Source organism: Asterias rubens, chromosome 3 (genome assembly GCF_902459465.1).
Source record: "Asterias rubens chromosome 3, eAstRub1.3, whole genome shotgun sequence".
Taxonomy (NCBI): domain Eukaryota; kingdom Metazoa; phylum Echinodermata; class Asteroidea; order Forcipulatida; family Asteriidae; genus Asterias; species Asterias rubens.
The window spans coordinates 8,050,554-8,061,188 of record NC_047064.1 but is presented as its reverse complement, the minus strand read 5'-3'; the positions used below and the strand labels follow the sequence as shown (position 1 = coordinate 8,061,188).

The 10,635-nt window shown below is 37.6% G+C and overlaps 1 protein-coding gene across 3 annotated transcripts in view; it reads right to left on the bottom strand.

Annotated features, from left to right (window-relative positions):
• Positions 1-2,037: 2,037 nt before the first annotated feature.
• The window catches only part of LOC117288444 (gamma-aminobutyric acid type B receptor subunit 2-like), a 49,251-nt gene continuing 40,653 nt past the window's right edge, over positions 2,038-10,635 (bottom strand). For 2 of the 3 annotated variants that reach the window (XM_033769309.1, XM_033769310.1), the window contains 8 exons: positions 10,259-10,409; positions 9,108-9,240; positions 8,156-8,269; positions 7,022-7,144; positions 5,497-5,674; positions 4,809-4,978; positions 3,910-4,047; positions 2,038-2,291 (listed from right to left, as the gene is read on the bottom strand). In XM_033769309.1, the coding sequence (XP_033625200.1) occupies positions 2,169-2,291; positions 3,910-4,047; positions 4,809-4,978; positions 5,497-5,674; positions 7,022-7,144; positions 8,156-8,269; positions 9,108-9,240; positions 10,259-10,409 (1,130 nt within the window). In that variant the 3' untranslated portion in view covers positions 2,038-2,168. Of the gene's footprint in view, positions 2,292-3,909; positions 4,048-4,808; positions 4,979-5,496; positions 5,675-7,021; positions 7,145-8,155; positions 8,270-9,107; positions 9,241-10,258; positions 10,410-10,635 lie in introns of those variants that run through there. The other variant, XM_033769311.1, reaches the window with a different exon arrangement.

Here is a 10,635-nt window from a genome sequence, read left to right as displayed (position 1 = left end):
CGGGAACATAGAGTAAATATTGACGTCAGTATTCACGTATTATGTTAAGGTGTCCCTCCCGAACCTCATCATGCCACGCCCATTCACATTTTCAACACAGACATTGACTAAAACAAGGCCACAAAATGCTTTTAAGGCAGTGGACACTATTGGTAATTGCTCAAAATATTTAATAGCATAAAACCTTACATGGTAAAGAGTAATGGGGAGAGGTTGACAGTTTAAAACATTGTGAGAAACGGCTCCCTCTGAAGTGGAGTAGTTTCCAAGAAAGAAGTCATTTTCCACGAATTTGATTTCGAGACCTCAGCTTTAGAATTTGAGGTCTCGAAATCAAGCATCTGAACGCACACAACTTCGTGTGACAAGGGTGTTTTTTTCTTTCATTATTATCTCGCAACTTCGACGATCAATTGGGCTCAAATTTTCACAGGTTTGTTATTTTGTGCATATGTTGAGATACAGCAAGTGAGAAGACTGGTATTTGAGAATTACCAATAGTGTCCACTGTCTTTTATGTTAAAGTTACTTTTTGCATAATATGTGCATTTAAAATTAGGTGATCGAGTAAATCGAAATCTGCTTCCCATAGCACTTCGTGGTAAAAAATGTACAAACGGTGCGATCTGTAGGTGCATCCAACTTATCATTGAAATGACAGAGAAGACCAAAATGGAGGAATTAGGGGGGGGGGGGTATTTAGCAATGTCAGCTTTAGTAGGATTTGAAACTTTGCATGGCGGGAGTATAATCGGGTGATGCTTGCGATAGCACCAGGTGTAAATCTATTTTGAGTAGTGTTGGTTCTAAAAAGAATTAGTGGTTGACAACTCGAGAAAGAACCGTTGGTTGACGACTCAATATTTTGAGTCGTCAACCACTGGTTCTTTCCAGAACCAACACAACTAAAAAATAGAATACACATGGTGCTACCGCAAACGTTTGCTTTAATTTATTCTTTATGCTGAATCTGAACAACAAAAATACCCTATAGAGCTTGTTTAAATTAGTTTTAGCTTTTTAAACAAACACAATTATCGGTTAAAGTCTATGTATAGACGAAAGTAAAACTTTGGGACAAGGATGTTTGTTTGATCTTAAATTTTTTGAAACCCCTTTTGTAAATCTACGCCCGAATGTGAAACTAATCAAAGCTGGTTTATACGCAGACGCACGATGGTCGCAAGGGCGTTAGATAAACGCGTGACGCAGTTTAAAGAGGAAGACGACGCCAAAACGACCAATAAAAAAGCTTTTCACCCCGCGCGACCAAAACAAGCGTCTGTGTAAGTTTTGTGATCGGAGATGGGCACAAATTCTTAATTTTTACTAAGTAACCTGACCTGAGGTCAAGTTTAAATATCGGTTTTTCTTCGTTATTATGTTGACTTTATTTTAACTTTTATATATGATGTTAATTAGTATTACATTTTTAACAACATATGTCATTTTTATGGTCATAAACTACATTAAACTAAAGTAATGGACGAAACAAAATCTCCCCAACGTAAAACTCCATAAGGTTGGGACCACACTGGTCCCGAAAGTTAAAATCCGCGCGAGACTTGCACAGAAAGACCCTTCCCATGAAATGTAAATTGCACATAGCGCGTGCGCACTAACGTTTTGGTTGGCAAAATGAGAAAAAATCACGCTGTTTTGTACACGGCTAATGGGTGCGTGACGCACACGCGATTGCGCGTCTGCTTAGTGCACAACTCTATGGTGTTTGCCAACCAACAGGGACTGTACGCATGCGTGAATGTAATTAGCATATTTCATGGGAAGGGTCCATTCATGGAATGCTTCGTGCGATGCGAATTCCAAAAATTCCAAAAATCGTTTCGCATTCGATTTCACAGGAAGTATGAACCGCAGCCTCGCTACCATGGGCAGCGCGCCGTATCGATACATTTCGTCACTAACCCCCTGGGGTCGATTTCACAAAGCAATAAAATCCAGCATAAGACAAATCAGTATCACCATAGTGATTTGTATTGTGACATCACACTTCACTAAGCAACTACGATTGATTTGCAGTTACGATCAATCGTGGCTCTTTGTGAAATACCAACAAAAGAAACTGTTTAAACCTCCAAAGGTTTTGTTGCAGTACGTGTTCTTCTGATACAGTGTGTAAAATATGTCTTTTGAACAAGAAATGTTTTTCAGACGCTCTGCTCTTTCTCGTGATTTGTCGCCTCGTCCGGTTGGATCCACGGCCTTTTCTTTTGTAGAGATGACGCTACAAGATCAAGGTCCCGTTTCAGCCTCTTCAGCTTCTCTTCTTTCTAAAAGAAATTAAAATACAATACGAAATTTGCTGTATAGGCGCTGGTTTACAATCTAAAATAGTTAAAGGGCATGGAGAAACAGAAAGATATAATTAGGAGATAACTTATATTTGCCATAGCTATCATTTTGTGCCAAGTAAGTCATTATATAATAAAAAGCAAAAACAGCCGTTATGAGAAGTGTTAGACTTTGCTTGTCTTTCAATACCTATAATATTATTTCAAATACAAACAAATCTGCAAAGGACCTGAGGCAATCTTCCTCATTTCTAGCTGTGTCAAATACCAAGCTGGCCAGCAAACAAATTCACCCAAATGTTTTCTCTATCTGCCCACTTCGTGTATCTTTTGCTTAGTGTGTTTAATTTTGCATATTACAATTCTTGTATCTAAGGGGGCTAGACACAAGATTTTAACATGAAGGTAGTCAAACATCGGAAAGAAAAAAATACCCGAATTGATTGAAACGATGTCCTCCAATGAGTCTTTGTACTAAGGGCACTTGGAGATGTCACCACACTGAATTACATGTTCACTTATTCAGTGCAAGACCGAAAACAATTCAGTATACGTGTCTGCAATGCTATTTCCCCTTTACATTAAAGGAACATTACAGAATTGGTTGTTGCTAACAAAACAGTTGCTGGCAGTGTAAGCAATTTATGTAATCCATCATATCCATAAACTGACAAACCTTTAGAAGTTTGAGATCAATCGGCCATCTGGGTCACGAAAAACCGGTGAAAAACCGTTTACAAATTTTGCATTGCATCAATGCCCAAACAAAAATTAATAAAACGCTTACTGAGCGATAAACTCAAAACGTGAAATTAGATTACTTATTTCCCATCAAATATGACATTTCAGACAGAAATATTTCAAGGGATGTTTTCTACTATCATCATCATTAGACTGTGTAAGTTTTATGTAAATCTGTGGTCTTCACGATTTTTGTTTCTTACCGATTCTGTAACGTTCCTTTAAAGAAGGGATCCAGGGTCAACATTGAGTTTTGTGACGAGCTTATTTTTCAATAGATTTTGCTCCTTGTGAAAGTGGGGAAAAGTTACAAGTCCCTAACCTCACATTAAAACGGTGTTCAAAATATTGTTTTTATATGTAATCACGACGTCATCGGACAGCAACGCCAAATGCTTGTACAAATTGTACATACATTCAACGAGGAATTTATGAGCCAGTCGAAAGCTGGAATTCAATGCCTTTTTTGATTGAGTAGGCCTACATTACAAAATTAGTTATGAGCTGACCATTTTCTGTACCGAAAATAAATACAGACCACTTGAAACGTGACGTCATTGAAAATTGTTTAATCTTGACAAAAATGCACCTAAACGAAATCAACCACGGCATAGCATTTTACACCAAGATGTCTAAACTTGTTTTTGTTTCCCATTTTGATAAAGACTCTATGTGTAGAAAAATTAGTGGATAACAAATCTTTATTTGACCTATGAACTAGATAAAGGGTGACAAATAAATATAGGCGTACGACAACCTAACCCGAATAATTCTGTTTTGCAGCCACATAAAACACATCCGTTTGAAAATAAGGAATGAAATAAACAGGTTCGTCAAATACCGCTGAATGACTTACTCGTTGCAGTCGTTGATGTAGTCTACTCACGTTCGAGTCTGCGCAGTCATTGAACGTTGACATTGAAGCATTGGAGATGTATTTAGTCATCATACTAACCTGGAAGTTTTTTCTGCTGTATTTGCGTAGAAGATATATCTGTCAACAACGGTCGAGCAAAACAAAAATGGTACAGTTTTATCTGATTTACAACATCATGAATATATATTTTGGCGCCAAATCATCGAAATATTTTACCTTTAAAACATAAAAAAAACTAACATTGAGCCTAAAATAAGAATTACAAAAAAAACAGTCAACGGAATTCAAAAAAGAAAAAAAAATTGAAGCATGCTTATCCAATAATGGCGATAACATAACAAATGACCAAGTTACATTATCTGAACAAAAATGAAAGCTACGCGTTTCACTGTATGAGCAGATTAAATTTCAAGAACTGTATCTACGGCACAAACTGTCTGTGGTTTACCCGACCCATTTTTGCGTAGGTCTCAAAAATTGTTTACGTAGTTCTGTGCATGCCTCGTAGCGTTCATTACATAATTACTCTGTTCGGTATAAGCTATTTCCGATCATGCCATAGAGTTATATATTAGAACTAGAGGGCGCACGAGTGATGCTTCGTGCACAAACGCCACGGAACCGCAAGATGACAAGCGCACCATTCTGCATGCGCGTTGAATATGAAATACACGTTTAAGGTTTTTTTATTGAACGCTCACGCGATGCTGTTTGTTCAACTTACAAAATGGCCGCACTAACACACGCTGTGAGATGCCAGTTTTGTCAAATTAGAAAATGGCCGCCTGCGCGCATACCGGAGCGCGTATATGGGCCAGTGCGCCCTCTAGTTCTTATATAATATAACTCTATGGATCATGCACACTAAAGTAATTTACCTTCGGTAGAAATACCAAACACAGGACGGTAGTATTGGTAACGATGATTGCTGAGCAAAGGACGGCGAAGTGGGTAGTTACGTTGGTACGAACTACCTCCAGATTTAACGTTGGCAAGACGAGGGCGAGGAAAATGGCCACCGTGTAAATGGACATGGCGATATAAGTACCTTAATAGGCAAAGGATAATATTGTTTAAGGCTTGACAATTTTTTATTTTTTTTTACAATTTGTATAGGCATATCACAAGGATAATGGCTATAGATATTAGCATGTCTGCGTAAAGTAACTGAGTGGTCTGGTGTTTGACTCCAAAAAAATTACAGACTGTGTGTTAGTAAAAGGAAAACCACACAAATTAGATGAATATTTGTGCGACTCATTACTTTCTACTTTTAAAACATCTTTCCAACCATATTAGTTTCAAAATAAACGCGTTTTAGATGCACTAGCTTTTTAAAAGGTTTGTTGTACTCTGACACACAATTTATAAATTTAATTTTGTATTCTATTTTGTAATAATCCCGGGGGATTTTTATTTTGATTCACACCAGAGAGACGCAAATAACATTAACTAGCTTGACTGTGGAATGTTATTGCACATTAATTTTCTTTTATTTTATAAAAAAAACAGCATGTTAAACGCATAACGCAAAACTGGGTTTTACAAAAATGATTTGTAACTTACTGTCATTGAGCGAGGAAACAGAAATCGTTCTGGTTTCCCACGCTAGAAAGATCCCGAAGACGAGTAGGATTCCTTTGGTGATGTAGATAACACCTGAGAAGTACACGAGGTACTGTGATGTACAATACGGACTGACCGAAACAATATAGAGCTCCCTCTCTGGTTGGCTCATGTCTAGCTTTGATTACAAGAGAATACAAATTGACAAAGTCAGTAATGAAGTATGGGATTTATCTTGTGTCGATATAGTAAATTATAAATGATGGAGGGACAATGAAGGATTCTACGACAGAACTTCAGACCGCTCCCGACACATAATAACGATTTGATAATAATAAAGAAAAATTTAAAAAGCAGCGTATAGAGGGAAATCCTTATTTAAACAAGTCGTATAACTCAATGTAGCTAGAGGTTAAACATCGAACCACCCTGTAAGAAAACTAAACAACAACAACTCGAAATTAACCTTGAGTTAATTAGTAGAAGATAGCTCATACTAATACTCATTTGTTGATCTCACGATTTGCTCATCCAAATATCAATTAAATTATCTTGGCTGGTGGATAAAGAATATAATTTAAGAGCATTTATGTTTTATTTCAACCCTTTTAGAATAAAGGTTGACATTTTATGCAACATTAGGACAACAGTTTTCTTTGAGCGGAAAACAGGGAGACTTGAATTTGCAAGATTCTGTATCTGTAAGCGTTACGTTGGTTTATTGCTTACTTTTAACTTATTAATTGGCTTGAGTTCGATCGAAAGTGTATAGAGTGACGTAACTCAGTTTGTCCTTACGCGTGTGAGCAATTATTGTTTAAAGGCACTCGACTCCTTGGGTAATTGTCAAAGACCAGTGTTCCCAGACAATCATGTAAGCAAAACATCATTGTTGAACAAATTAATTGTGTGATTTTAGACGGGCCGGAAGTCTTTAAATATTCGAGTGAGAAATTATATCTGTCTCAAGAACTAAGCTACTTCAGAGGGAGCCGTTTCTTACAATGTGTTATACTATCAACAGCTCTCCATTGCTCGTTACCAAGTAAGTTTGTATGCTAACAATTTTTTGAGTAATTACCAATAGTGCCCACTGCCTTTAATGATTGTATGATTTATACATAGACAGGATGTAACACTAAAACAAGTTTTAACCACAGTACGTTAAAACGTACTGTGGTTACATTTCTGCATGGCTTATTCAATATCAGTATAGTTACGCATTGATGCGTTCATGTTGTCATAACCCATGTTGACGTCAAAACATAAAATCGAACATTCATTGCTGCAAAAGTGGTCGAATGCAGTTTAAACATAATAATAACTGCAAAATAACAGCGAAAAATCCCTAAAGTTGAAGGAAGGAAAACTTTGATGGCGTTTGTTCCGTTGTAAAAAGACCCAAACAAGGGTCTGTACCCCAATGTACTATAGTGGTTATTATTTTTTTCACACCACGGCATGCAGAGCTTCAAACATCAGTAACAGTTTCCTTGTTGCTATGTGAGGTATAGAGTATACTTACTACTGGTACGGAAGTTATTTCATCGATGTCGGTTTGTCCCAACAGAATCCAGACGGTGAATATAACAATGTCAACACTGACGGCTAGGAATACTCCCAAAATTAGTTTAAAGTTGGGTAAATCCTAAAAATAATATACAAAATGACAGAAAAGGATCAACAAAATATGTCACGATGTAAGGCTGGGGCGTTTGTATTGTTTCTCAAACAGGGACCGGATAGGCTAAGGTAGAGTTTATGTTGGGAGGATCAACCATGTTTTTTGTGTTATCTACAACCCCCTGCCACCCCGAGGGAGAACACCCAACCCCGAGACAAAAACACCCCATCCCCTAAAAACCCGGGACAGGACCACCCATCCCGAAAGAGGCACCCCAACCCGAAAAGAAAACCCTATCCAAACGGAGGACACTCTTATTCCCCATAAAAAGACCCCATCCCGAGAGAAGAAACCCCCGCCTCGAGGGGGGGGGGGGGGACCCAGGAAGAGGAACCCAACCCCGAAAAAGGGACCCAACCCCGCCTCCGAGGAGACAGGACACCTCTTCAGCGCTTTGAAACAGTGTTTATAAAGCGGTTTGCAAAAAAAAAATGCAATTGAAGGGAAGGTACATGTTTGGTAATTGTCAAAGACCAGTTTTCTCACTTGGTGTATCCCATCATAACCATAAAATAACAAGCCTGTGAAAATTTTGGCTCAATTTGTCATCGAAGTTGTGAGAAAATTATGAAAGTAAAAACACCCATGTTGGACGAATCTGTGTGCTTTCAGATAAGAACAACAGACTTCTAGCTAGTAGTCTTATTATTTTAGTGAGAAATTACCCCCTTTTCAAAAACTACATTACTTCAGAGGGAGCCTTTTCCCACAATGTTTTATACTATCAACAGCTCTCCAATGCTCGTTACAAAGTCAGTTTTTAAGTTAATATTTGTTTTGAGTAATTACCAAACGTGTACCTTCCCTTTAAGTTTTACGTTAAGTTAAGTTCCCCCTAAAGGCCTAATTAGAATGTCAAGCCTTATTTTGTGTGATATTATTGTAAGTGGTGTGGGGCGACGCACACCAGTCTCAGTGACTCTACGACCGTTTTGGTCAGAAATATTAAATTATTTCACGACAACACGTACTCACCACTCGTTTAAGTTTAGCGACTGCTCTGCTGAAAATGGCATGTATCCTGTACGTCTTCATGAACAGCGCCCCGAACGCCAGAGATATGCCAACGCAAACAAGAAATGACTTCATCTATAATGGAAGGATTGGAAAAAGATTGTAACAAATATAAGGTCCAATAAATATACTGATAACATTCATGGCTACACACGCAAAAGTTTAAGTTGGTTTCACGTCTCGTGTAGAATCTTTCTCAAAGGACGGACACTTGTTACCTCGTATGAATATCTTTCCCTGAAGATGTTTTCCCCAATGAGAAATTAACATGGGCCGATTTAGCCTGAACATCTGACGTCATACTTCGAGGCTCGTGAATAACGCCAGAGACCGGCCTTCAGTGTTCTAGCACCTTTGACCTACATTCATTTCACATAGAGATACGCAGTCAAATTCTATGGCAGACGTGATAGGAGTATACTGTTTGGGCATCTACGGAAAGCTCATGTCAGTGTGCACGTTTATCCAATGATATCATTGTATCCAATGGAATCACTGGATCTGAGTTATGTAGCAGGTACCTATCTTTATCAGAGCCCAGCCTAAGTCTATAGTGCCGATTGAGGGAGGTTCGCTCAAAGAGAGCGATATCAGAAGAGGACCAGAAGAGGGCGCAATCCGAATAAGTTAAAACACAGTTTGCCGCATGGGGACAATCTTCCCCACACTGTTGTTTTAGGAAAATTTGTCCTCTGGAAATTATGGGAAATTGTAAAGGGCTGGATGAGGAGGATTCAAAAGAGGGCGCCATCAGTAGAAGTTTAAACACAGTTCGTCGTGCTGCCATATTATCGCATCTCTTGGTATTTTTCTCTCCAAAATAGTTAATCAACAACAAACATTGTATCTACCTACTTATTAAAGCTTATTTTAAAAAGAAAACATTACAATAATTTAAATAAACGAAACTCACGTGACAGAATCGAATAATGGTGTCTTTTTGAAAGGAAGATTCATCTAGTCCGAAGAGAAAGACCGAGATGTAAAGAAGAAGACTTCCCAAGACGATTAGGTTATTCAGAGGCGGAGTGGATATCTTGATTGCTCTTTATTAGGGTCGAATAATGGATGATGCAAATTGAGAACCAATAATATAGATCTAAAATAGTTTCATTTAAAGGCAGTGCAGTGGACACTATTGGTTATTGTCAAAGACTAGCCTTCACAGTTGGTGTATCTCAACATATGCATAAAATAACTAACCTGTGAAGGAAAAAAAACACCCTTGTCACACAAAGGTGTGTGCGTTTAGATGGTTGATTTCGAGACCTCAAGTTCTAAATCTGAGGTCTCGAAATCAAATTCGTGGAAAATTACATCTTTCTCCAAAACTACGTCACTTCAGAGGGAGCCGTTTCTCACAATGTTTTATACCATCAACCTCTCCCCATTACTCTTTACCAAGTAAGGTTTTATGCCAATAATTATTTTGAGTAATTACCAATAGTGTCCACTGCCTTTAAACACGTATGCATTCCCTTCACTGCAAAAACCGAGGAGACATTATGTAGAAAACCAAAACACTCACTCATAAGGAAGTAAACCCTTATGATTTTATTTGTTTATACTCGTATACAATATTCTCTCACTTGTAAAACTAGCATTGTTACTCTTTTATAAACTATTGTTTGTACTGATTTCATGAAGTTTGGAAAAAAATGTAAGCTTGAATTGAAATGAATAACTATGTGTTTTGACCCAATATTCAAAATTATACAGCACATTAATTTTGTGTTTTTATCTTATAATAATAATAATAATATGTTATTTTTGGTTGACATAACTTTGGCCTTTTTAGTAAACACAAAGTGGGATGGGTTAATCTGTTATAAGAGCCATGCGCTTTTGTTTTCGATGTCTTCACGAAATTGCTTTTCCTGTACTGTTATCATTTTATTAAATTATCATCCCTTTTCAAAGGGATTCACGAAATTGCTTTTGTGGCATTACTATCATTTTTAATAAATTATCATCCAACATCAGCTTTTGTTTTCGAAGGGATTCACAGAATTGCTTTTGTGGTATCACTATCATTTATTGAATTATCATCCAATATCATTTTACCTCTCCTCTCTGTATTTGACATTAATTCCAAGGAACACCAAATCCATGAGGATACCAAGTGCACTCAGTACGTAAAAGATCAGCCTGGTAGCCTCACTAATGACTACATGTTCAGTCCGGTATGTCTTGCCGTCTACTGGGGCCGATCCACCTGTGCCAATCAGTCAGAAAAGGAATAATGAATTGTAATAATGATATATAGCAAGACAGTTCTCTAAGAATAAACTCTTCAAGGCAAGTAGACAACATACACATGATGTTACCGCAAACCAAATATATAGTTATACCTCACCAGGAAATGCCTCAAAATATATTATATATTACATTATTGGTAATGAGAAAGACTTGTTATGCGCAGATATTCACCCTGCTGTGTG